The sequence below is a fragment of the Heterocephalus glaber genome, unplaced genomic scaffold (assembly GCF_053883595.1).
Source record: "Heterocephalus glaber isolate CG9 unplaced genomic scaffold, H.glaber_assembly_v1.0 deba00001666, whole genome shotgun sequence".
Classification (NCBI taxonomy): Eukaryota; Metazoa; Chordata; class Mammalia; order Rodentia; family Bathyergidae; genus Heterocephalus; species Heterocephalus glaber.
In genome coordinates, this window is record NW_028258406.1 from 16,802,303 (window position 1) to 16,830,301 (window position 27,999).

The window sequence follows — 27,999 nt, forward strand, 5'->3', positions numbered from 1 at the left end:
CAGGATTATACTCATATTCTGTGATCTGAGGTTAATATAACAAAGACTTCCAAATGACAGCAAAAAAGCTGTGAAGTGTTAAAGTTTTCCTACGTGAACACTGGTAAAAATAACTTTCAAAATCAGAAGCAGGTTTTATGTATTCATTCGGAAGGTGATTCAACCGTAGAAGGAAGCTTTTTTTTTTAGCATTTTGCAATCCATATTTAACATTTTTTTCTTCTCAGCAATTTTTTATTATAACTTTTATAATCTTGGAGATTCTTTCATCTGAAGTTTTTCATGCATTCAGGTATTTTGCATGATGTCTGATGTGATCAGCAATAAAGGTGGCGATGAAGTAGTAACTATGATCATAACCCTAGAAGACAAAATACAGAGATGACAAGGCATTTATCAACCACCCAGAAATATTAATGTTAGGGGCATTAAATGTACCTGTTGTCATTTAATTTGCTTATAAATAGTCAAAATATTACAATATAAGTTTTAATCAAAGTCAAAATTGCCATACTGTACTTTAACACTTTTTCTGTATATTAAAAGAGCAAGAAAAATATGAAGAAAAACTAAACATTTCACATAGCCTGGTTTCCAAAGTTGTTATTAATATGCAAAGAGAGGAAATGATACATCAATTAAATGTGCAGGGTAGATGTGTGGTCATACAGACAAGGATTAAAATTAAGATTTAGAGAGCTTAGAAACATTTTAACTCACAAAGAAGCACACTGACATACATTAAGATAGGAACTGGTAAAATACAAACTAAACACACAAACAATACAGGAAAGAACACAAAAACACCTAAAAGCTCTAGCACTGTTTGGAAGCCAAATACAGCCATCATACATCATGTTAAGAATTCCACATTCTAGGGTTTTTAAATAAAATGGAGTACTACTCAGCCATGAAGAATGAGAAACTAGAGTCATTTATAGCTAAGTGGATGTATATTGAGCCCATCCTCTTAAGTGAAATAAATAGGACACACGTGTAAATACCAAATAGTTTCTCTGGTGTGAGAAACTGAAAATATTAAATAAGGATTAAAATGATTAAAATGAATAATTGATAATTTGAAATAGGAAGAAAAGGTCCAAAAGGGTAGGGAAAGTGGGTGGGGAAGGTGAAAGGAAAGAAGGGAAAGGAAAAATTATGAGAAAAGGAAAAAACGGAAACAAAGTCTTTGTAAATAGGGAAGGGTGGAGGGGGTGAAGGGAGCACAGGGAATGGGGAAAAGAATAAGAACCAAGATACATCATGTACAAGTACAAGCACCCAGTGATAAATGTAAACCTATTATATACCTAGAATGTACCAATAAAAGAATTTAAGGGAAAAAAAAAAGAATTCCACATCCTAGACTATTAGATAAGAGGTAGGAAATAAGGAGGAGATAAGAGGGTGTGGTGAAAAGGACAGTAGTGTAAGGGAGGGAGGGTAATGCTGGTAGGAGAGTCAGATATGATCAAAATGTTATATGCATGTATGAAAATACCACAGTGAAACCCAGTATTTTGTAAAACAAATATGCACTAATAAAAATACATAAGAAAGAATTCCTCCTCCTATACATGTCTTCACTTGAAGAAAAAGGAATTACTCAGTAAACCCCACGTCAAATTAGGTACAAAGTCAGCAAACCTTTTGAAAATATGAAACAGAAGGAAAATGTAATGTGGCAAGCAGTTGAGTCAAACCTCAGTTTACCCAATCAGTTAAAACCAGTGTTACAGGTAAACAAAGGAGGCAGCCCCTTCTCTGGTGACCATGACATCTCCTATGGGTACAAGATAAGTAGCCTTCAGAAAGAAATGAAAAGAAAAATTGAGCTGGGAAAAACTATTTAAGGGTGTAAAACACCAGATAATTTTGGAATCAGACACCCACCTCAACCACAATTTAAAAACAATGTAGAAGAAACTAGAAGAATAAATATTTTTAAAGTTTTAAACTTAACTAGCATATAGTGTCTGATGGGGGGAAAAAAGGGAACTTCTCTAAGCACATAAGAAGTAAATTAGACCTAATAAAAATATCATGATGTTTCCCCAAGATTGTGATCAGTCAGTAACTGTTCTAAATCTCTTACTTCCATAGAGTTATGGCATGTACGTATTAGGAAGAGCAGTTATAAAAAGTTTTAGTGCAAGGTCACTAAAGTAACATAAAGACAATCTGTCTTCTACTGGGGAAGTGAATCTAACAGAAGGATTGTGAAGATTCAGGCTGAGCCTTAGAATTATTTGGTTGCACATCTCTCAATAATTACACTAGTCCCAGATGGTTAAATTTAGACCTAAAGAAAGAAGTTTAAAGAAAAGCAGGTTCTGCCCACATAATTCTTGAATTGTTAAGAAGTTAAACAGGTCTATGATTTTTAGGCCATAACATCTGTGAAATGCAGGAAAATGTAGTAACTGCCATTTTTCACAAATCAGAAGATCAATATGGTAGAAAATAGCTACAGAAGTTGCAGAATTGCATGACAAAGGCTCTAATGTGGCTTAGTGTGTCGTATTTTCATCCTTCCTTTCTCATACACTGTGTCTTGCACAGTTTTATATGCATGACGGACAGGTGTTGTTATAGCTGCTAGTATTGTTAGAGAAGTTCCACGGTGAACCAGAATGCCAATTTTGAAATTTCGGGAATGTACTGCAGGATAACAGTATATTTCACCTAAAATTCAAAGCAAATGCCCTTAATTTCCATAATGATATTTAAAGTTAAGAGTCATCTTTATGAGAAAGTATAAAATGCTTGTTATGAGAGACCATGAAGGATTTTTTAAAAATGTCAACATAGAAGCAAAAGAATACATTTGAACTACTGGCATTCTGCTGAACTTACACAATTAGAAATAACTACGTCATCTTGGCTAGTTTCAAGTTCCGTTTATCAATCTTATTAAATGAAAGCAGCTGCCTTCATTACACTCTTTGACTAATAAGTTTGGTATGTTATGCAGCTTCTGCAACTGCCTATATTTAGTGACACTTGAAGGGGCCTTACTTTCCTCCACCTCACACTTTAAATGGAAAAATCTTCAGCAGCAAAAATTTGACTTCTGGAGTATAAAAATAGACAAACACATTCTTTCATTCTTCATTCAACTCTCAAAAAGGAAGCAGTATCCCGGCAGCTATGACAGACATTTATTCTAACAGGCAGTGCTTTTCTATATATTTCCCAGACCCGATTAGAAAAGCTTATTCCCAGGTTGTTAGATCTCTTCAGGGTACAAAGAAGAATGAAAAAGGTATTCATTCGTTTATTTAACGAACACGAAGAGTCTACATGCCAGAAAACTGTGCTAAACATGGGACAGAGGTGAGTGAGAGCCCTTCATTTCTGGAACTCTCTGTTCTTACGCATTTCTAAGAGGCAGATGCAAAGGTCAAAAAAGCCTTTCAATCTTAAAAGACCCTGAGACTTGAGGAGGTAGGATAGCCTCTGTTCCTAGTCTCCAAGAAAGAAAAGGTGTTTCTGGAAGTTTCCTCAGTATCAAGACACTGAATTTTTTTGTTATGTAACTTCAACAACTAAGGATATGACATACTAAGCCCTTCTTCTTCAGACTAAGATTTGATCTCTATATATAGCTACTGGAATTTTGCTACTTACTGCTTTTTGAAAAGAATTTAGATTCCCTGAAGCCAAAAATAATAAAAGTACACAAAATTACCAAATAAATATTCCCTGGCATTAATTCCTCCCTCTCAAACAACTTTTTATTTTTTAACAGCTGACAGAGTATAAATGTGAGCATTTAACACCATTAAAAAAGATGTAAAGGGTCCAGGGATTTAGCTCAGTGGTTTCAGCACCTGCCTCACAAGCGCAAGGTCCCGAGTTCAATCCCCAGTACCAAAAAAAAAAAAAAAATGTAAAGGAATGAAATTAGGTAAATCATGTATAGTATATGATTCTAACAGTTTTTTTTCTTCCTTCTTAGTCACTTATTTGTATATACACTCAGATTATTTTCAGCTTATTTTATTTTTTCACAGCTTCTATTTTATGAATAAATAGTTATACTACACTTACAATCAAATGATAAAACAGATGATAAATCACTTAGACCTGAGGCAGCCTAAGGTCAAAGGTAGTTGACTGGAAAATCTGAAAGTGGCCTGCCTCCCTGGAATCACTACTTAGGCAGTTCCATTTGGTTGCTGATTCAATGACAACAAACTTAAATGCAACATAGATGAGACCAGCAGCAGCTCACCCTTCCTGACAATGGTGGAAAGAAAGTGAATGAAAAATTGTGCCTGAGTTCAAGGCTGTGCATGGTAATTTTAATACTTTTCAAACTTTTTTTACAATTGCCTGCTGTGTTTTGACTCCTCATAAATTCAGTCAACCACATTTTTGTTGTTGTTTCTTGGGACATAGGAATCTTAGAAATAAATAGGTTGATTAATTTGTTACCTCTAAGAATGTCATCTGTGTTTTAATTCTAGGCTTTTTTAGTAACACACTCGAGGGATTTCCAGACTTTGTTGGCAGGCAGACACTTTACAGAAACAACAGTATTTTCTGGCACTGTCTCATGGGAAGTAGACAAGACATCCAATAGGGCTAATGCCAAGAAGTTAAGGTTATTTGGGAAAAAACATGGTCAGTTATAGCTGTAGTTAATACAGTTAAGCTTACTACTGCATTTGTAATCAAATTCATATTTGGATTTCTCGAACTTGGTTGTTGATCTAAATTTTATTGTGATAGCAAATGTTTAAATAAATATAAAAAGTCCTATTATATAAGGGCATACTCACAAAGACAACAAGATGTATGTATATCTGTAGTTCTGGTTTTTTATATATTTTCCCACATTATATATATAATACATACAGTGTTCACATGTCAAAATATCCCCATAAACAAGGACATTGTTATGATCTGCTGCCTAAGTTAGAGAGGTAGCAGGTTATACACAGTCCATCCATTTGTTCCTTAGGAGCATATCACATTGTCTGGAAATGGCTAGACAGATGACGGAACAGAATCTTCAGCCATAGCCTTATTTCAGTCCTGGTTCTATTAAATACTAGCTGTGTGACCTTAGATAAGTACATTACTTCTCTGAGCCTCTCTCCTCATCTATAAAGCAAATAGACAGAAAAGGGATAATCTTTCATTTGATGGCATAAGGACTGCAAATGAGTTAATGAGAAACTATTTTTGTAAACTTTAAAGGGCCACCTTATACAACAACTAGAATTATGAACAGTTACCATCATGACTATATTTTATGTCAATGTTCCTGATACATCACTCTTAAAAATAAATAGAAGTGGGCCGGGGATTTACCTCAGTGGTTTCACCACCTGCTGTGCAAGCGCAAGGACCCGAGTTCGATCCCCAGTACCAAAAAATAAAAATAAATTAAAAAAAAAAAAATAGAAGTGTTTTAAAAACATCACGATCATATGTAGTTTTCAGTGTTCATTTTTACTGTGAAATACAGATTTTGTTTTTATTATGTTCTGAAGCTTATGAATATTTTTTTAAACCCTAAAGTTTATACAAAACTACAGTAGTATAAATAGGTGAGTAGTGGATAGTCAAAAGTATTTTAGTCAAGGAAAATTTGTGGAGTGTAGACAGATCAGCATAAAAGTCAAATAATGTAAAGTGCATGAGTGTGCATGATGATTAATACTCAGCTTGTGAGGCTGAGATGTGTACAGAAAATGAGGAATAATGAAGGGAGAAATCTGTCCTTATTTCACTGCGTTATGGCCAGATGTTCCCCTAAAACCTCATGGGGTCATAGGTGAGGCTTTTCAGAGGTGGCTGGGTCTAGAGTGTGTGATGCTGGGATCATGGGTGTGTAATTACTAAATTAGTCCACTGATTGGTTTGGCATAGGGGATAATTGGGAAGGCCCTACCTAGGTATGAATGTTCCCCACCCTAAGGGCGGGTAGCCTGGATAGAAAATAAGGGACAGAAAGAGGGCTGCTGTAGTCACTTATTGCTTGCTGCTTTGCTTCTTCCCTACTTTGTTGCCTCCTGCCTCCACGAACTGTTTCTCCTCTGTGACACCCCTCTGTCAAGCCATGCTGCTTTGGAGCCAGGCAACTATGGACTGAAACCTGTACAAACTGAGCTAAATAGACTTTTCCTCCTTTAACTTTGGGTGTCAAGTATTTTGTCTCAGCAACCAGAAAAGTTAGACACACTGTAACAACAGTGCATGTGTAAAAAAAAAGAGAAATCCACTAATATTGGACAGTAAGTATCATTCAAGCATTAAAATTCATGTTTTTTTACCAGCTTGACAGTAAGGAGAACACTAAATATTTTTCACTGTAAAAAGCTTTCCTATTTCTATCAAATTTGGTCTCAGATATCAGAAAGGTTTCAATTCAAGTATCTAATAAGTTAAAAACTATCAGATATCAGATATCAGAAAGGTTTCAAGTATCTAATAAATTTTAAACGATCATATATCAGATATCAGAAAGGTTTCAATTCAAACATCTGATAAATTAAAAACTATTAAAAACTTGCCAAAGGGCCCGAGCAAGAGAAGAATTAACTTGTCATCCTTGACCAGAAAGATGATCAGCACCTCAAAAGTTCCTGGGGCCATTGGCCCCTGCAGTGAAGCTGTATTAGTTGACAAGACTACATTTCAGGACAGCTAGGAATGGAGCCTCTGTATGGATAGCTTGTGCCAGGAAGAGTAGCAGAAAAACCTAAATGAGCTCTTACAAACATAGGTGAAGCTGCGGAAGCTGTAGGTTGTGACTTCACTAATGTGATAAAAACAAGTGCTGACTGACATAAATAACTCTGGTACCGTCAGTGAGACCTACAGTCATTTTCCTGTGAAAGCAGCTTACCAGGTTACTGCTGTGCTCAAAGCAGGTCGTGTGGAAACTGAATCAGTAGCTGTCCAACGACCTCTCACAACAGCAAGACTATAACTGGGCACAGTATTGTTTACTCTGAAATTTTTGTCAAGTTTTCAAATTAATAACATAGTTCTTTTTTTTTTGGTACCGGGGATCGAACTTGGGTCCTTGCATCTGCGCAGCAGGAGGTGAAACCACTGAGCTAAATCCCCGGCCCAATAGCATAGTTCTTATAATTGATGTTGGAAAGTATAAGTGTGACTAAAATATCCAAAGTTATGAAAAAACCGTATCATAAGAGATCTGACATGAACTGAAGATTAGATAATGAATCCAGTGTTGATACTATAAATTATACTTATGTACACTCATATTGCTGAATGTGAAAGAAGAGACACTCATAACATCAATACACAATAGATAAAAGTAAAGGGAAAATAGCATGTAGGAAAGATAAACTGTTGTTCTGGAGAAATAATAAAGAGGACACCTAACTCCTAGTAATGAAGATCACAATTAAATCCTATTAATTTAATGATGCAAAATATTTAGTTCTCATGTTAAATACAGTGGTATCTTGGTTCTCGAATGCTTTTGTTTGGGAAAAACTTGGTTTACAAACAATGTTTGGCAAAATTTTGTTTTTGTGTATGAACTCTGCATCAGGTAATAAACATGACCACAGCCATCTTTCCTGCATGAACATGAATGTTGCCATCTGTTTCGGAATTGGGGGCTGGGGATTTAGCTCAGTGGCACCATGCCTGCCTTGCAAGCACAAGGTCTTGAGTTTGATCCCTGGTACCAAAAAAAAAAAAAAGTACACAGAATTGGAACGATTTAAGTTTGTGATCTGAGGTACCACTGTGTGTGATTCTACTTTTACTTGAGTAAAATTAAAAATTCAAACTTGAATGGCAGAAATAAAGGAAAGGGGGACCAAATTTTTATATAGATAATATTTTTCTAATGAAAATCAAATGGACATGCAGATTTCCAAAAAACAAAAACAATAAAATTCACAAAACTATCTTACTGGAGGTAGCATTTTACACTTTAAAATGAAGGCAAGAAAAAACTATGGAATCTTGCTTTTTTATAGTTATATTATTTAGATCAAACTAAGATTTCCTAGTACTTGCCTCTTGTAATCTAAAAACAACAGGGATTTTCTTTTCTGTACAGGCAGCGATGAAGTTATCTGGGAGTAGCTGTCCATCTGAAAGGAACTGGTCATCTTTTCCTTGATCAATCAGTATGTCCAGCTGAGAACCTGGATAAGACGTCACAAGATGGGTTGCATCATAAGTCTATAAAAAGAGAAGAAACATTAGGAGAAAAAATGTAGTCTTAAACTATCTTCCATGATTCAATACTACTGGAATTTATGTTTTTATGGCTATTATCACATATAGTTGTTCCTCAATATCAGTAGGGGATTTGTTCCCCACAGATACAAAGATCTATGGATGCTCAAGTCCTTATGTAAAACGGCAGAGTACTTGTATATAACCTATGAACACTGTTTGGTACACTTTAAACCATCTGTACTGCACACTTTAAATCATCTCTAGATTACTTACAATACCTAATGCAATGTAAATGCTATGTAATAGTTGTTATACTGCCTTGTTTAGAGAATTAATGAAAATGAAAAGAAAGGCCTGTGAATGCTCAGAACATATATAGTTGTGTTTTTTTTTAATTTGGGGGTAAAATCCAAATACACAAAACCTACAGATAGGGAAGGCTGAGTATATACACACTTTTCTAATTGTTCCCAGCTCTCAACTTGTGTGGGCCAGGACTATAATAGCTGGGTGGGTACAGCTTTTTAACAAACTTGAAAATTTAAGAATGAGTACAAATAGTTATTCAGTACCTACCTTCCATTTACTTTCATCTGTTCCCAAATATCCAGTAAAGGCTTTTTTGCCCCAAGGACACAGCACTGGGTTGCAAATCGGAGCAAATGCTGACACAGACTTCAAAAGCAAAAAAATTCAGAAGTAAGTTATATCTTGCTAAACCGAATACAGACACTTACACCTAGCTTAGAAACTTTAACTTGTTACAAGAACTCTCATGAACAACTTTCCTCCTGACATATACAGAACTCAATTGTTGGCCTCTTCATCATAGTGCATCTTTTGTGTATTCTATTAAGAGAGCTCCTAAATGTTGCTTAATGCAAAGGAATGCATTAGAATTTAACTAAGGTACAAGTGGAAGTTTATATTCAGTTTCTACTTGTTTCTTCCATTGAAAATTAATCTGTAGTAATACAAAATTACACCTGAGACATTATTTCTCTTAAACAGTGCCAAGACAGCAGTAAAGAATTCCTTTATACTGTATATGACTGAATTTCTGATACAGTTTTGTTCTTTGTACAGTTTTGTATTCCACAGGATAAGGTATACAGATGAAATCTTTCAGCTTTATCAATGTATATATGTAACAGTGTCTGCTAGCTTCTGTAAAGCACAAAAACATTTAAATTCACCTTTTCAAACTCAGACAATCAACTGACTACAGTTTATTTATTTATAAACTGACTTATTATACACAAAAATGGAAAATAAAAGCCTTATTTTCGACTTGCATGAAATTGCTATAAGAATTATTTTCATGTCTCAGCAGCACACATGAAATAATTCAGAAGTCTTTCCTATGGGAAATAAATGAATTAAACAAATCTCGAGATGACAAATGACTCTTGACTCTGCTTTTAAAATCAGAAGCAATCCTAAAATGATCATTGCTTTGACATTTCCGTTTTCAACTCTTGTAATATGCTGCTGTACACTGTATGACTCCCTACATATAATGGTTATTCAAATTTGGCTCACTTAAACCAAAAATACATAGAGGTGTAAAGCTTCAAATAAAGAATGGGAAAGGCTGTGACTTTTTTCCATCAAGCTGTATTTCAATTTTCATTAGATATATTAAGAACATAAATCATGAATACTTTCCTTTACCTCACAAAGTCAACTTTACAAAGACACCTGGCAAATATATTAAATAAATTAATAGATACTACCACAATAACATTAATTAAGAATAATAACCCACAGAGGGGAAAATGTGTTTGGAAAAGACCATGAAAAAGATAAGCTACATTTTATAATACTTCTAAGCAGGCCAACAAGAAACCACGGCAATGGAATACCTATGTTTCTGATTCTGTAGCATACATCATGTCATCACATTTAATATCCTGACAACTTGCCCAAGTTTCCAAGCCTAGAAAATTTTAGTCCCAAAACAAAGAAAACACTATCGTAATTTCTTTCTTTGGAAGTTCCTAATACTATATTATTCAAGAAAAATATTTATCACCAGAAACTTAGGTAATCTTACTTTGTATTTTCCAGGGTTTTTCAAAGCACAAATCAGCGCTCCATGGCCTCCCATGGAGTGGCCAAAAATAGACATCCTTTGGGGATCCACTGGAAAATTGGCATTTATGAGTTGGGGAAGCTAGAAAGAATTTAACAGCAGTATGACAAAATAGCAGAAAAAATAGGTTTAGACTTCTTCAAAGTTATGTAAAATAATTACATAATCAATACCTCCAAGTCTTACAATGTTTGAACTGATAAAGATTAAAAGAAAAAAAAACTGAGGCAGACAATAGTTATTAATGTATTCACTGGAGAATATATGGACTTTTTGAAACGGACTTTCAATTATGCTGTCCAGGCTGGCCTTGAGCTCATGACCCTACCACCTAAGCCTCTCAAGTAGCTGGGGTTACAAGCATGTACCACCATATCCAGCTGGTACAGACTTCTTCAAGAGTAACTTTAGGAAGTTAGGAAGACAATGTTTTTTAAACTTTTCACATGGTAACTTCACTAGGGAAAATCTTAGGGAAAGTCCTTAGGGGAAAAATATGTACAAAGATAATCAATGCAATATTTGTTATGGTAAGAAATATACACAAAAACATAAATATCTTAAGAAAAAAGTAAATGATAACATGTGACAGAATATTATACAAATTATTAAATTAGAATACTGGAAAATATTTTATAGAACTGAAAAAATATTAAAAAACTTTATAATTATGTGAAAATTAGTCATAGAAAAAAATCTGGAATATATTGAAACATAACTATGGTCTAGGGTGTAAGAATTATGGATGATTGAGGGTTAGAGGAGTAGCGTAGTAGTAGAATGCTTGCCTAGTATGTGTGAGGCCCTGGGTTACTCAGCACCAGGGAGGAAAAAAAAGAAAAAAAGAATTTAGGTCATTCAAATTTTAATATTGTTTTTGAATGTTTTATTATGTATATGATAAAATCATAAAATTTAGATCAATGCATAAATTGCACATCAATATTAATAGAAATAATGCTTTATTATTTATCCTTTCTAACTAAGATTTGGCTTATCACTAGAAAGTATCTCTGAATCAATCAGCTACCAGGAAAGGACAGGTCGTTTCACATACTATTTTCTTTGATGATCTGGGTTGTGTGCACAGGTCTCAATACAATTATTTAAATCTTCAAATGTGTACTTGATGTTAATTTAAACTGCAGAAAATAGGACTACAATACTGGTAAACTTTGGCATTTCCACTAAGATAATTTATAAAAATGTATAAAATAAAGTCATCATTCTATAACCTAGTTTAAAATTGTCAGGACTAGAAGGCCATTGATATAAAATTGAACTCTTGGCAGTCATCAGTTAATAATTACAAAACAAATTAAATTACCTCCTCTGTTACATAAGAATACATTCTGTAGTTAGTTTTCCAAGGATCTTCAGTGGCATTCACATAAAATCCCGCTCCAGTGCCGAAGTCCCAGCTATCATCTTCTCCTTTAATATGGCATTCACCTATCCAGGAAAATACTTATGCTTTCATCTACTCTGCAGTAATTCTCATGGTTAATAACACTTCTAGATGAATGTGCAAGTCTATTTGCATTAATGCTGTTCATCACATACTGTAAGCCCTGTCTTTTTGGTAAATTATACTTCTTGGACCTTTTGTTCTTGAATGGGGCCGTTCTGGCAATGAAGTCAGACAGAGAATGACCTAAAAGGGCTTATATTCTCTCTATCTTTCAGAACTGTGTAGAAATCCCTTCTCTGAGGAGCCTTCCCTACTACTAACCCTTCTTTTACTTCTCTCTACACTATGATCTTAGAAGGAAAGGGAGGCACATGTTTGTTCTCTATCTTGAATTAAAAACAGCCAATATACTTTAAAATCATTGCATCCAGTTTCCGCTATTTATTCACAGTATGGTCTTTTAGTCATGATGTCATGAAAGATTAAGAAATAAGAGCAAAAATATAAATTGTATAATGCGTATTATATTGGTTACAACTCTCAGAGTTACAAGATTTAGATTTCTATAAAGGATTTCTGGAACAAGAATACTTACGAGGGCTGGTATCTGGAACAATGACGACAAGGCCGTGTTCTGAGGCAGCTTGATGGTAACCAGATTTTGATATAAAATTTTGCTCAGTGCAAGTTAAACCTGAAGATCAAAAATACTGTTATCTCATGGTATACTGTAGAGTAGTTTAAAAGCTTTAATTTTTTATAATATGAAAGCAAGTTCATTTAATATTATCATTTTTCAAAAATAGTAATTTAGAATAATAATTTAGAAATAATTTTGAGTAACACACTAAATTTCCTTTTTTAGTAAATTTCCAACAGTATTAATCTAAGAACTGTTTTAGATTAGATGATCCCATAGCTGTCCTTCTGAAGTCACTTATAAAAGTTTCAATTACTGAAATTCTTTGGACCAGATGTATTTGGAAATTTGGAATTTTTAAAACTGTAGGACTACCTAGGGGGCACATGCCCAATATTAAAACAGCCTTAGTGAGGTATCAGAAAACATGCTTATTAAACATGTGACTAATTATGCACAGTAAGTGAGCTAATATTATGGCTCTAATAACATAAAAAACTTATTGTTTTATATATAGGTAGTTCTTAGAACAAAATTCAGCCTACATCTTTGTTATCTCTCACTGAACTAAAAAGAGAGCAACGGTGAAGTCCCTAAATTCAGTTTTTAGAACCATTTCTGTCATTTTTCCTAGTACTGAGCTTTTCAGTCAGGTGATAAGGGGATGACATAATTCTCTCACTGTAGTTACTTTGACTATAATCATGTGAGAATGGCCAAGAATGAACTAGCAACAGATGCTTGAGCTAAATGCTACCTAACACAATAACCTTTCTCTAGTAATAGGACATTAAATGTCCTATTACATTGATAATTAGTGACATCAAAGCTTACTGATAACCGTGATGCACATAAATAATGTATAAAATACTTTTATAGTTGCTAATTTTAACAGTGAAGTGACTTATAAAGTAGTTGTCCATAAACATTTGTTAAATTAGACATAAGAAACAAACTTACAAGTATCAATATGAGAGTTTATGACTAAATTCTGTTAAGACTTTCACCTAGCATGGCAGACCAACAACTGTCTACCACATTTCTTCTGGTACAGTTTCCAGGAATATTGGAACCATATCACAATCTTAATTAAATGGCTCAAAAGAGGCAGAGTAATAGTATTGAAAGCGTGAGCTGGATTTCAGACCAGGAGCTGGTTCTAAGTGTTATTCAGCTACTTACCAACCATCTTTCACTAGAAAAACGAGACCACCATGAGTTTCAGGCCAGCCTGGGCTACACAGAAAGACCCCGTCTCAAAAAATAGAAAAACAAACAACCCCCCCACCCCTGAATAGGGATAGCACTGCCTCATTCTACTTCATAGGACTAGGCATGACTGCATCATTACATACAAAGATCTTTGAATTGTGTCTAGGACATAGTGCAGTCTTGTAAATCAAAAAAATTCATTTTTTTTTAGTTGAAACAAATTCTTTAAGTTAGAAGGAAGTAAAATCAAGAGAATTCAGCTAGAAGAATTACTCTGAAGAGTATGTAGTTATGATTAAAATCTACTTGATCAACTACACCTCTTTTAAGTGAAAAATTGAAAATGATTTGGTAATACTGAGGTATTGAATTGAATGGTTGCTTGTATATTCACAGTCGTGAATCCATAACCACCAATTTTAGAATATTTTTGTCACCTCAAGAAGAAACCCTGTACCATTAGAAGTCACTCTCCATTTATCCCAGTCTTCTTTTTCAACCCTAGGCAACCATTATTCTATTTTCTGACTCTATGGATTTGCCAATTCTGGGCACTTCATATAAAAGGAATTTAACAATAGTCTTTGTGAGTGAGTTCTTTCATTTAGCATAATGTTTTCAAGGTTCATGCATGTTTTACCATGTACAGGACTTATTACATAACTTTTTGTTTCAAAATAATATGGATATAATCTTTGTCACTGTTTTCCTTTAACTTACTGGCAAGTAAACATGAAATTCTTTTGTTATCTTTCTTAGACAATCTTACTTTTTTCAGGAAATCTTTTTTTTTGGTCAGAAAATCAAGATTTACTTTCTAAGGTCTACATACTCTTCAGCATCTTGTTGTCTTATGATTTGAAATAAACAAAAAGTTTGTATTTTATACTCATAAAGTTCAGATGATACGTCTTGGCAGATTTCAATTTTGGCTAGGAATTTGGGCCCTTATTATAGTGCCTCTAACACAATACTCTGCTACTTCTTATCTGAGTTTTTTAATCTTTAACAGGAAGATATCACTTAAGTAGCTCTCACCAGAAACAAAATGCAGAAAACAGAGGAGAAAAGACTGAATACAGGACTGGACTGTAAGTCCAAAAACCATTATGTGACATTAGGCAGAATATAGTTTCTCTGGTCTTCAGTTTCTTTCTATGAATTAAATGATTTCCAAGATTAGCGTTAGTACACAGTATGTTTTCTAAAATAATTAAATATCTAATTTTGTTGTAATACTCTTTTAGTAAAATCAGTACTCTTCACTTAATCACAGAACTGCTTTGTTCAGTTAAAATCAGATATGCACTTATCTTTTACCTTTTAAAATGAAATGTGCATTCTTGTTTTCAAAGATTGATATTTGGAGCTTATCCTTAAAGAAATACTTTATATATAGGCATGATTTGTTAAGTAAACATTGCAAGAATATTTTTTAAGGAAATAAAAAAGTACTGCATAAAACAATTTTAGTTGTTTTAATTCTCTCTTTGAAATATTTACTTCTAAAGATAGTATCTTGTGAAAGAAAAGTTAGCATAGAGGTTCCAAACTACTTGTGTCAATGTCTTCCTCTCACAATCTATTCTACATCTGATTAAGAAGCATTAGTGTTATTTGTAACTTTATAGATTGTTGCCAGAGAAGCTCTGTGCCATCAAATTAAAATATTCTACAGAACACTGTAGAAGTTACTAGTCTGTGGTTTCTGATTATGTATCATGGTGCCCTAGTTTCATTTGACTGATAAAGTCATTACAAATTCCAGAGATGCTTGAACAGATATAAATTAAGTAACTTTTCCAAACCCTTATCACTGAGTCCAGAACTTTACATTCTATGCTAAATTAGTCTTATTGAAAAAAAGTGAAATAAATCTAATTCCCAAGGCCTGAAATTATTCTCAAGATAAAGAGTTACAAAGCAGATTACGACAGGCCTCTAAACTGTTTCATAAATGGATTAGAGAGAATATCAGTAAGTCAAAATAAAAGGGTAAGACAAGCCAGTTAACAAGAAACAAATTCCTTTATAAAACTCAAACACATAATACTTACCAGAAAGCCAATACAGGGCAGGGCACTTTCCAGTTTCTGCCTTTGGTGGTAAGTAGACAGCAAATTTCATTTTACATTTCAGCTCCACACTGTAATTTTAACAACAATCATCACAATAAAATATCAATGTCCTTCTTTAGAAACAAAATAATTAAGCACTATGTAAAAAGTAAGATATATAGTATAGGTCCAAAAAGTGATTCAGGATCCAAAGTAAGTAATTCCACCAACATTTAAGAAAAATGCCTTGTCTCTTGAACAAAGAATTGGGCCAGTTTTGCATACTGATCTATTAACCAACTTTATCCTATGCTTTACATGGCAGTCATTTTGTACAGAATAAATGTAAACGATTAATGCAATCCTTTGATTCACTTCCAATCGTAAAAGAAAAAAATTCTAATTCTAAAGAGATGCTATGAAATAATGAATGAGCTTTCTTATAAAATGAATCCCAAAAATCTTAAATTACGTGTTGTTCATGGGCACTGAAAAGTACATCTTTAATTTGCTCTTTCATCTCTAATAATTTATCACAATCATTATTATAACTAGGTTTTGCTAAAAACTATAGTATTTTCCTGTGTAAACTGTACTTCATTTAACAGTGACTTATCATGGGCTTATTTTTAAAAATTATACAAATGGAAGCAAATTTACTATTTCAATAAGTTACCTTTAGTTAACTACAAATATAAAATACTTCTATAAACTTTATGAAAAACTAGTGTTTTCCTGCCAACCTTTTAATATGCCAGATTCTGGAGATGATTGATTTACTTTTTTTAGATGATTCAACTAGTATTTACCTTCATACCCAAATAATATGTTTTCACTGCTGCTTTCCTCAGTTTTAGATATTACCTACTGGGTGCCCATAACAGCAGGAGTTTAGTTACCTCACTCCCTGCCTTTGCTCTCTGCACCTCCCTACATTATTCTCCCTCTTCTCAATATATAATTTTGGTTAATCAACATGAAGAAGCTATAAATGCTATTCAGAGATAATCCATGTCATTTACGGATTACTTCCCTTTTCCCTTTTCCCTTTCAATGAGGTAGAACTATTTTTGTTACTTGGCTGTGTTGACTTTTTAGGTGCAGATTCCCACGGATTCCATTAATGCTAACAAGAAGTTTTCTGTATGCTTCCCTTCATTCTCTGCAAATGTTGGATTCTACTTTTCTAACCTATTTTAAGTATCTTTTCTAGTTGATGATTAAAAGTCATAAAATTTTTTTGGCAGGTGTTTTCAAATCTTCAACTGTTGTTAAAGAAGCTGAGATATTTTCTTTCACAGTATAATCATATCAGATCCATGTTCAATTCCAGAATATTTGTTATAAATCATCAAAATTGACACAGTATACTGGTCATTCGAGAGATGCAAATGAAAACAATGCTGAGATTCCACTTCACTCCAGAAAGAATGGCTGCTATCATGAAATCAACCAGTAACAAATGCTGGCGGGGCTGTGGGGAAAGAGGAACCCTTCTCCACTGCTGGTAGGAGTGTAGACTGGTGCAACCACTGTGGAAATCAGAATGGAGATACCTCAAAGAACTAGGGCTGGAAGTCCCATTTGACCCTGCTATTCCACTGCTGGGGATCTTCCCCAAAGAATTAAAAGAATCATACCACAGTGATATATGTGCACCCATGTTCATAGCAGCACAGTTTGTAATAGATAAAAGTTGGAAACAGCCCAAATGCCCATCAACTAGAGACTGGATAAAGAAAATGTGGTTTTTAATAAAATGGAGTACTACTCAGCCATAAAAAATGAGAAATTAGAGACATTTATAGCTAAGTGGATGCACACTGAGGCGATACTCTTAAGTGAAATAAATAGGACTCACATGTGTAAATACTAAATAGTTTCTCTGGTGTGAGAAACTGAAAGTGTAAATAAGGAATAAATGTATAATAGGTAATGTGAAAGAGGAAGAAAAGGGGCAAAGGGGAAGGAAGTGGGAGGGCTAGGGGAAAGGATAGAAGGGAATGGGATTAATATGAGAAAATGGAAAAATAGGAACAAAATCTTTGTAAATAGGTAGGACTGGAGGGGTTGAAGGGAGGGCTGGGCAAGGGTGAAAAATAAGAACCAAGAGAGACTATGTAAAGGTGCAAATTTCCAATGATGGATGTCATTATATTGTATACCTAAAATGTACCAATGATTAGAATGAATAATCGATAATGTAAAATAGGAAGAAAAGGTCCAAAGGGGTAGGGGTAGTGGGAGGGGCAGGGGAAAGGAAAGAAGGGAAAGGAAAAATGAAGAGAAATGGAAAAAATGGAAATAAAGTCTTTGTAAATAGGGAAGGGTGGAGGGCGTGAAGGGAGGGCTAGGAATGGGGAAAAAATAAGAACCAAGATGCATCATGTAAAGGTACAATTCCCAATGAGAAATGTAATTGTGTTGTATACCTACAATGTAACAACAAAAGAATTTCTAATAAAAAAAAATTGACACAGTATAATCTTGTTACAAGTGGCTGATGCCTTTTTTTTTTTTTTTTTTTGAGATAGGGACTCTCTATGTAGTCCAGGCTGGCCTTGAACCCCTTGAACTCACGGTGATCCTCCTGCCTCAGCCTTCCGAGTGCTGGGATTACAGGTGTGCACCACCATGCCCATCTAGGTGGCTGGTATCTTAAGATTTTTCTTGTACATTTAAAAACTGTTAACAGTTTTAAAAAAAATTTTAAAGAAAGGAAACACAAAAGTGGCAGAAAAAAATTTTGGTAAGAGGGTAGATCTCATATTAAGCATTGTTACCATAATTTAGAAAAAAAGACTTATTTCAATAGTTACAGAATAAATCAGGTTTGAAGTATATTTAAACAGTGGTGTCATTAACACTTATATAACAATTACATGACAGATAACCTTCTGAGACTTCTATCTTCACTATGTCATTAGAATACTGCTCAATTGCTGAAAGAATAGAATCTCATATAGAGATCTGCTGTGGCCAATCTGTGTTATCACTAATTCATCACCAAATTCCTGCTTCCCTAGTTCAAAAAATCTCCTCTCAAGTACAATTTTATCAACTTCACTTTCTTAAAAAAACAATTTCATCAAGCCAGTACTGTTCAATACAGCAGCTTCCAGTCACATGTAACCAAGTATTGAAGTTTGGCTAGCGGAACTGCATTTTAAATATTTAAATAATTTAACTTCAATGGCTGCATATGACTACTGGCTACTATTATCTCTGTATTTCCTGACTTGATGTTGCCTTAGTATCACCACATTCATCCTGGAAAATTCTTTCTCCTCTGATCCTGTTTCCTGATCTTATGTTCTCAGCTTTCCTGCTTTAGTCCCTCATTTTGGTGGAGCATACCATCCAGTTGCTTCCAGAAAAGAGCTGTATGGGAACTGTACATATACAGGAAAATGTCTTCATACTATTCTACACTTCATTCTATTCGATTCACTCTATTATCTGACTGTCTGACAAGGCAAACAAGTCGCCTTTGAGTTTTGAAGGCACTGCTGCTCTGTCTTCCTGACTCCATCATTTTTGACTTATGTCTTTGAAAATTCTTAATTCATTTTCCCTCTCTGAATGTTTTGAGATTTTTCTTTGTTCTCAATGCTCTAATTCTTCACAGTATGCTGGACAACATTTTGAATCCAACAACTTAAACTGTTCAATTTAAGAAATCTAGATTTATTTAATCTTCATATTCACACCTCTATTACACACCCCTCTCCCAACTTGTAATATTTAATGCTGGACTTCTTGGACTGGGTTCTCTAATTTTGTTATTCTTTTTTTCTGATTATCTATTTCTGTCTTGATCTAATTTCTAGAAAGTTGTAATTCTTCTATTGGGTTTTATCATTTCTATTCTTATATTTGGAGCCTCTAGGCTATTTTGTTCTATAATATATTTAATAGCATTCTTCTATGATATCAAAAGTCAGTATCTTCTCTTATGCCTTTGACATTCATAGCAGAACTTTTGAAATTTCTCTCCTGCAGACTGTTTCCTTCAATGCTTTTCCCTCCTCCGTTAGGTATTCATCTTTTGAATTAGAGGACTTGTACAAATATCTAGTGAACTTTAGCCATCTACCCCTATTTAAAACACTAAAAATCAGGCTGAAAGCATGGTCGCTGATGGGGTTGGCAACCATACAATTTTCTTTGTAGAGTAACATCCAGCTGGATCATTTATGAGACCTCATCTTTTGGACTAGACAAATTTCTAACAAGAGCTCTTCTAAAAGCTCTATATGAGATGTGACTGAAAAATATAGTGAATTACAGTAAAAGACACATTGCCATTAATTCCCCTTAAAATACTTCCCCTCACTTCGAACACACATATCCCATCATTCTTGACACTTTTTGAAGCAGTTCTGGAAGTCTTCCTTCATGAGTGTCTTTTTGAGGTATGATAAAAAATATAGTGAATGCTGTTGCCAACTATCACTGAAGAGAAAGGGAGACTTGAAAAAATACTGCAGTGCATCCTCACTCAACTTATTCACTGGAACTGGCAACATGCAACATCTGGCTCTTCCCAAAAGTGAAAATGACCATGAAAGGTAAACATTTTGAATCAATTCAGGATTTTGCAAGCAAAATGACAGCACAACTAAAGACACTCACAAAAGAGGACTTCCAGAAGTGCCTCAGAAAGTGCAGCAATAATGGGTAAATGTTTGAACTGAGGAGGAATATTTTGAGGGGTATTAACAGCAATGTATCTTTTACTGTAATAAATTAAACTTAAATATTCTCCATAATTTTGATCATACCCCATAAGCCTAACTTCACAAACTTTAGAAGCTTGTGGAAGTAATTCAGTGCCAATTTTTACTTAATCTACTTGCACTGCTATACCTCCCACCACCTGCACCTGGTATTCCCTAGTACAGATTCTATCTACCTTCCCTAAAGAGTAAAGCTTCAGTTTTTTACAGGAGTTGGGGAGGGAGCGGCCTGGCTGCATAAAATGCTGGGACAATCTGGGTCTATGAACTTTTAAAACTAACTTGCAACTAATCTCCCTTTTTTTTGAGCTCCATTTTTATCCTCCCAGGTGTGCTTGATGCCTCCAATTCTTATGGCTTCATGTTACTTCTCAGCTTTCTCTTGCTGGTTTAGCTTTCTAGGTTTTCCAAAGTCAGGTAGTATATATATTCCCAGGTAGTATATATAGTCCATATATATTCCTAATTCTAATATTTTTCTTAGCTCCCGTCTCCTGCTTCTTCATCCTCCTGTATGTGTGTCATGTTGTATAAAACATCTTTATTTAAAGCTATATTAGTCAGATTTGGGAGGCCAAATGCATGTGTTTAATTTGTCATCTTTAACAAGAAGTCTAGGTATCTTTTTTTTTTTACATTAAAAGATATTCTCAGAATTTTTAATGGTAACGAAGGTATTTTTGTGAAATTTCACAAGATCATTAAATCAAAGCCTGAAGATACTGTTCAGCCTCTCATACCTCATACAGTTATACATCCAAGCCCAGCCAGTAAAGTTTGGTGAAACTGTTAAACAGGTAATGGAGGTGGGGATTAAAAGTCAAGTGATACACCATAAGAGACAGGTAAAGATTTCTTTAAAAGAGAACAAAACAAACATTAAAATGGAATGAGCAACATCTACCTCTCATGTTCAAAAACCTTCTGCAATCCTCCAAAGCACTTGTTGCTGGAAATTTGCTTCAGTGCCATTCTTCTCCTATAATGAAGAATGGCATTCTCATTAATATCTGAAAATTTAGTTCTTGAAAAACGTGAAATACTGTTTTCAGATCAATTATCTAAACAAATAACTGCTTTCTACCTTGAAATTTTTTCACATGCCATTTTTCTCTGATAAATAATATTAAAAAGCTAACTTTCACACACATCTGTTACCCATACTTGTTACTAAAAAACTTGAATATTTTGGTATATCATTACTAAGTTATTAATAAGCTTTCTTGATATTGTTGTGGACTGACCCAAATTCATTTTAAAAAGATCTGAAGTAGCTGAGCATGTTGGTACATGCTTGCAATTCCAGCATTCTGGGAGGCTGATGCAGGAGGATGAGGAGATTAAACCCAGCCTAAGCAACTTAGCAAGACCCTATCTTCCCTCACCCAAAATAAATTAAAAAATAAGAAAATAAAAAAGAGGTTCGATGTTACAGTTTAGATCTAGACTGTCCTCCAAAAAACTCCTTTGTTAGAGGCGGGGTTTTGCAAAATGCTGGCTTATGGGGTGCTATATTCACTAATGGACTGATTCACTGGTAAGTTCATACATAGGTAAATTTGCTATTAGGAGGTGGGGCCTGATTGGAAGAGGTGTGTCACTGGGAATGTGCCTTTGGGGACACCCCCTCAGCTCCTCCCTTCTCTTTGCTTTCTGGCTGCCAGGAGGTGAAGCAGCTTTCTCCCACCAGGTCCTTCCCCCAAGGACGTTTCTGCCTTAGAGTCAGGGGACCACAGACAACCCCCAGAGCTGTGAACCAAATTAAACCTTTCCGGGCCAGGGATTTAGCTCAGTAGTGCTGCCGCCTGCCTTATAAGCAGAGTCCTGAGTTCACTCCCCGGCACAAAACAAAACAAAACAAAACAAACCCTTCCTCCTTTAAATTGTAGGTGTCCGGTATTTTGACCCAGTGATAGGAAAGTGACTTTCTAGTTCAATGTGTATCACATAAAAAAAGTTACTGATTAATTTGCAAGATTAAAAAATTTAATAGTCTCCCTGTCATCTGTAACAAGCAAAGGAATTGGAATGACTGATTACAGTTGGTTTTTCTGTTTTGTTTTTTGAGACAGGTTCTTGCTATGTGACCTTGAACTCACTGTAATCCTCCTGCCTCAGCCTCCGGAGTTTTGGAATTATAGGAATGTGCCACCACACCTGGCTTGATAATAGCTGACTTTTGAAGCAGAGGAAGATGATATGACAGTAATGATTTTGATAGTAACAGATAATATTGCTGAACCTTACATGTGACAGCATTTTTCAGTCAAATTGTTCATCTAATGGATTTTGGAGACAAATTATATACAAATTTTAAATTAGTATTTCCCTTTTATTATAAACAGTAAAATATAAACCTGTTAGTGAACTGAAAGAATACACTGTCACTGGGAAAATCTGACATTTCACATTTAATTTCTTTTCTTTGGAACAAATCTTTTTCATATTCATATACAGATATTTTAAATTTACACATAAAATACTACATATTACCTTTTAATAATAAACCTGGAAGAAAACTGAAAAACCAGGACTCAAACAGATTCTGATGTGTACCTCCGAAGGAAGGATCCCTTCCCATTCCTAGAAGCACTGCATTAAAATATTGGCCATAATCCCTACACACTAAATAAAAACCTTCTGATACCAGGAACAGATATTAACACTCTGGTGGTCTTCTCAGCGAAAAATTACTATATGCTGATCAGTTGAAGTTTTAGCATGACACGTACAAAGATATGTAACAGTGATGTTAAAAACTAATTGTGAAAAGGTCTTTGCAAAATTTAAATAAGAATAATTAAAAACCTATCTTTAAGCTCTTCAATAAATTCAAATACTTACGCTTATACTGGAAAACTGGGATTTGAACTCAGGAAGTCTGACATCAGAACCCCTATTCTTAGCTGTCATGTTGCCCTGCCTTTCTAGGAAATCTTTACTCTCTTATTTTAAGACACACTAAGATTGACTAATTCTATAGGATTAAGGCATTACAATTACACAGACAAATTACCTTCTGTTGATTAAGTAGTTTGTTTTTAATCTACAACTGATTACTTGTTAAATGACAGTGTTCTGCTACATGTAGGACTGCATAACTCTGTAATCATAAAACTCCCCTAGAACCCACAGTGATTGAAGGTGAGTAAATAGATAAAGATGCTTCTTAGTTCCAGGACACTAGATAAGATCTTATGTCATAATTATCCAACTCTTTGTTCCCGACACCACTATCTATAGACCAATCTACAAAGCATCTGCTGACTAACAGTACATGTCAGGCTAATTAACATACAAATGTAAGACCACTAAACCTTTGTAAATTTCGCCTGTTAACTCCCCTGCAAGCCCCTATAAAAAGAGCCTCCGACTCTGGACTACGCCTCTCTAAACTACTTTGCTTTGGGAGTGCCATCTGGCGAGACTAAGGTCTGTTTCACTTTCCAACTTGTCCGGGTGTGTTCCTTCCCGGGTGTTCTTCGCTGCAGTCAGCTCCTTGGAGCATTTGGTAAAGACAGCGGTCTTACATTCTGGAGGCACCTCTGGGATCCCCGGGTGTGCTTCACTATAGTCAGCTCCTCAGAGCTTTTGGTAAAGACAGCGGTCTTACGTACATATTATTACTGTATATTAACTTCCCTTGTTCATGATTTTATCTTAAACAATGAAATTACAGATAAATTCTGTATAATTTTAATATTCATACACATGAGAGCAAGGAATAAAATTTACTTGCTAAATTATTCTACAAGGAAATCTAATCCTAAAACAAATCAAGGACTCTGCTTTCCCAAAACATGGCATACTGAGTACATATCTGGTACATAAAAGGTACCTAATAATTACTATATTGTTGAATTAATGAATAATGGCTTTTGTTCTTATGTAATATGTAAACATTTAAAAAATTAACTTATTTGTATAATTCTGTGCTTTATTATTAATCTATTTTAATAAACTTACAAGTAGTTTTTGCTCTTATTATTAATCTATTTTAATAAACTTACAAGTAGTCTTTGCTCTTTGAACGTTCCTTAATTAAAATTCAAAACCAAATAGTTTTATCTAAGCAGAAGAAACAGGGTTAAATAGTTTTAACTGGTAGCATGGTTTAAAACCCAAAGCTTTAACATTTTTTTTCCAATTTTCTGATTTATAACTTCAATTATAAATAAAAAAATGTGAAGAGTCAACAAAAAAATGACAAAAGCTAAAAACTAGATGATATACTCATGATATGCAATTATGATACTGTAGGCAGTTATATTTTCAATAAAGTTTTTCTATTAAAAATTAAGATAATTTAAACCAAGTTAGATATTTCATTTAACTTTCAGATTAAACATACACAATGAAACTTAAATTTACCTGTTCAATTGCTATTTGTTTGTCTGTATCAAAGGGCAGATGACCTTGAAGAAAAAGCCAAATGGATTACAAACAGGATGTGTTTATCACAGCAAATGCTATATAGCAGTTGTAGGTACTTACATATTCTTGAGAAACTGTTTCTTCTGGAGTAGGTAATTATCTACCCAGGATATGGCAGTATGGAAAATGTAGCTGTGGGACAGCATTACCCTATCACCTTGGCCCCTAGTCAAATTACTTTAACAGGTCACACACAGTCTAACAACTGTTTGGTCAAGGATAGACTGAATGTGTGATGGTGGTCCAATATTGCAACTGCAAAATTCTTATCAGTTAGTGAACATATGGCTCAAGAAGAGGTAAAAGAAAAGGAATGGCAGGAGAAGAAAAAGAACTTCAAGAAAATCCAGTGAAGGGTTTAACAGTTTTTGCAGACCTCAATATGTTTCTTAAAAAGCTTGAACACCTGGACTCTTACACTAAAAGTAACATTCACAGTGCATTATCTGCTTATAGGCAATCTATAAAAAACAAAAAATGAACCAAGCAAAAGATCATGTACATATTTCTCTAAAGTGACAACTGCTCAAGAGGGCTCCAGACAGGTGTCTCAGAAGGGATTCCAGGAGCTATTGTTATCACAGAGGTGACAGCTCATGAACGTTACTGCCCTTGATGACCATTCAGTAGGACGAGAGGTTGAGGTGGAAGACCGATACTGATGATCCTGACGTTGTGTATGCCTAGGCTCATGTGTGTTTCTGTCTTAGTTTTTAACAAAAATTTTTAAGTGAAAAGAATTTTAAAAACAAAATTCTAATGGAATAGATACAGAAAAAGAAAATATTTTTGTACAATGTTAGGGTTTTAAGCTGTTATTAACAAGAGTACAAAGGTTAAAAGGTTTATAGTAAGCTAACTATTGAAAAATGCTTTTTAATAAGTTTAGTGTAGCATAAGTATACAGGTTAAAGAAGTCTACAGTAGTCACAGTAACTTAGTAGGCTTTCTTCATTCACCCACTGACTTAGAGCAACTTCCAGTCCTGTAAGCTCCATTCATCTAAGATCCCTACACTGGTGTGCCACTTTTTAACCTCTTTTATTTTTACTGTACCTTTTTAATGTTTAGATATACAAACACTTACCATTGCTACAGTTGCCTATAGTATAGTAATGTATTGTAGGGGCTTGTAGGCAAAGAGCAGTTGGCTACATAATCTAGGTTGTGTAAATATATTCCATGATGTTCACCCAACAATAAAATTGCCTAATGATGCATTTCTCTGAATATATACCAGTTGTTTAGCAATGTATGACTATACTTATTTTGCCTGAAGGCCTGGTGCTTGGTCAAAAACTTATTTTGGATCAAAAGCACTATGACAATATTTTTTACTTCTTAAATAAAACTTTTAAAGTATAAGGTTGAAGCATGAAAAATATCCAAAAATATCTTAAAGTGAAGAAAGCAGAAGTGGAGAGTAGGAGAGTAGAGGAAGATGAATCTACTTGGCTAAGACAAATGAGTCAAATTTGTAAGGTAGGAGGTTGGGATATAGCTCAGAGCTAGGGTACTTTTCTAACATGTGGAAGGCCCTGGGTTCATTCACCAGTACTCTTCCCACGAGTCTATATAGTTTTCTATATATCTCTACAAATTGAGCATCTCTAATCCAAAAATCTGAAACTTTCTGAGTGGCAACATGTCACAAATGGAAAATTCCCCTCAATGAACTTGTCTCATGCACAAAATTATTTACAATAGTGTTTGAAATTACCTTTAGGGTAAGTGTACAATGTGTATATGAAACATAACTGAACTTTGTGTTTGGACTTGGGTCTCATCCCCAAGATATCTATTTGTATCTGCAAACAGTTCAAAATTTCAGAAAGTCCAAAATCCAAAACACTCCTGGTCACAAGCATTTTGGATAAAGATGCTCCTATTTGTGTTTTCTGTTCTCATTCCCTCACTCCTTGGATTTTGATGCACCTAATTCCCAGTGTGCCTCACTCTACTGGCTCTTAACCTGGAGAGGTCTCCAAATCAGTGGACTGCAATGCATCAACTGCTACTGCTGACTACCACTTTCTTGTTCAAAATCCTTTTCTCCAAAAAAATGCAGAAGGATCTAAGTTCTTCCCATTCTTGTTCTCTTCCCATACTTTTCCCTCCTTGCACTCCCTAAATTTCAACTACATTTTCTGGGTGGAAGTATTTAAATTTGCATCTCTATATTCGATCGTTTTCCAGCATTAACGCCAGATTTTGAAATTGCCTGCTAGAGTCTTCTACCATGGGTACAACTCATCACCAGGTAGTAAAGCTCAACACATTTAAAATTAAGCTCTCTCCCCCACCCAAACCAACTGTATTTTTTCCCTCCTTTTTCCAGACTTGTGTCTGTCCAATCTATTCTACATTTGAAATGTCTCCTTTACCCTTTTCTAAGATTTCCACTGCCATTATCCTAATTGTATAGAATTAAAAAGTCTTTCTAGTATATTTCACTAATAGCAATCCTGTATAGAAACCTAGGGTTTAAATCCATTTATACATTCAATGTATTTCCTATAAAATAATCTTCGGGGATAACGTGACCTAAACAAAACTATTAGCCATTTTTATACGACTTTTAAATAAATGCCATCTCCCGGTGACCCATCAGAAATGACCTCCTGCTGCCTATGGAACCCTGAGGACAGGTGCCTGCTGACCGCGCCCCTGAGTGGCTGTGGCTGGTCACCCCGGCCCACACCCAGCGCCCAGGGCGCCAGACTGCTTCCTCAGCGGGATGGGAGCACATGCATTTCGCGAGCGGGCTGCGCGTCTGCAGAGCAGGAACTTGCTCTGTGCAATGGAAAAAGCTGCACACGCATAGCGGACACTATATAGTGGGGAGCTTCCCTGCAGTGCAGCAAGCCCAGCTCGCCAGGCCAGACACTGCTGGGAGTTCAGCGAAGAAAAAGGGATCAGGGACAAGGCCTCGGCCCGCGGTTTGGTGGAGCTCCGACCTGGCGTCTGCGCGCTAGGGCCTGCTGACACCTGTAGCACAGGTCTCGTTTCTACTTCGAGCAGTCCCCGGTAGTCACTGCTGCTCTCAGGCCCAAGCGAGCCCGCGACATCCAGGATTCTGCTGGTTCCAGGTCTTACCTCTGGGTGCTGAGGTTGCAGCAGCGCGCACAAGACACGCTCAAGGGACGGGCGGGGCCTCAATATGGCCGTCGAGCCGGTTTGGCCAAGCCCCCAAGAACCGCCTATTTCCCCGCCCCGCTAGCCTCCCC

At 35.2% G+C, this 27,999-nt stretch overlaps 1 protein-coding gene, 1 long non-coding RNA gene and 1 pseudogene across 4 annotated transcripts; 2 read left to right on the forward strand and 1 right to left on the reverse strand.

The window, feature by feature from the left end:
• Nucleotides 1-129: 129 nt before the first annotated feature.
• Esd (esterase D) lies at nucleotides 130-27,999 on the reverse strand. Of its 3 annotated transcripts, none has more exons than XM_004844195.3 (10): nucleotides 27,869-27,999; nucleotides 24,710-24,753; nucleotides 21,243-21,317; nucleotides 15,600-15,688; nucleotides 12,286-12,384; nucleotides 11,607-11,731; nucleotides 10,241-10,360; nucleotides 8,761-8,859; nucleotides 8,017-8,184; nucleotides 130-361 (listed from the first exon to the last, which is right to left on the reverse strand). In XM_004844195.3, the coding sequence occupies exons 3-10, from the start codon at nucleotides 21,308-21,310 to the stop codon at nucleotides 281-283; spliced, it is 849 nt and encodes a 282-aa protein (XP_004844252.1). In that variant the 5' UTR covers nucleotides 21,311-21,317; nucleotides 24,710-24,753; nucleotides 27,869-27,999; the 3' UTR covers nucleotides 130-280. The 3 variants fall into 3 exon arrangements, with proteins under 3 accessions (XP_004844252.1, XP_004844253.1, XP_004844254.1); XM_004844196.3 differs by having other exon boundaries at nucleotides 27,730-27,880; XM_004844197.3 differs by lacking the exon at nucleotides 24,710-24,753 and having other exon boundaries at nucleotides 27,869-27,959.
• Nucleotides 2,905-14,345, forward strand: LOC147822265 (uncharacterized). Its single transcript, XR_015445891.1, has 2 exons — nucleotides 2,905-3,336; nucleotides 8,060-14,345. It is a non-coding gene; the product is annotated as an uncharacterized LOC147822265 (long non-coding RNA).
• On the forward strand, nucleotides 6,449-6,999 carry LOC106009329 (2-iminobutanoate/2-iminopropanoate deaminase pseudogene; annotated as a pseudogene).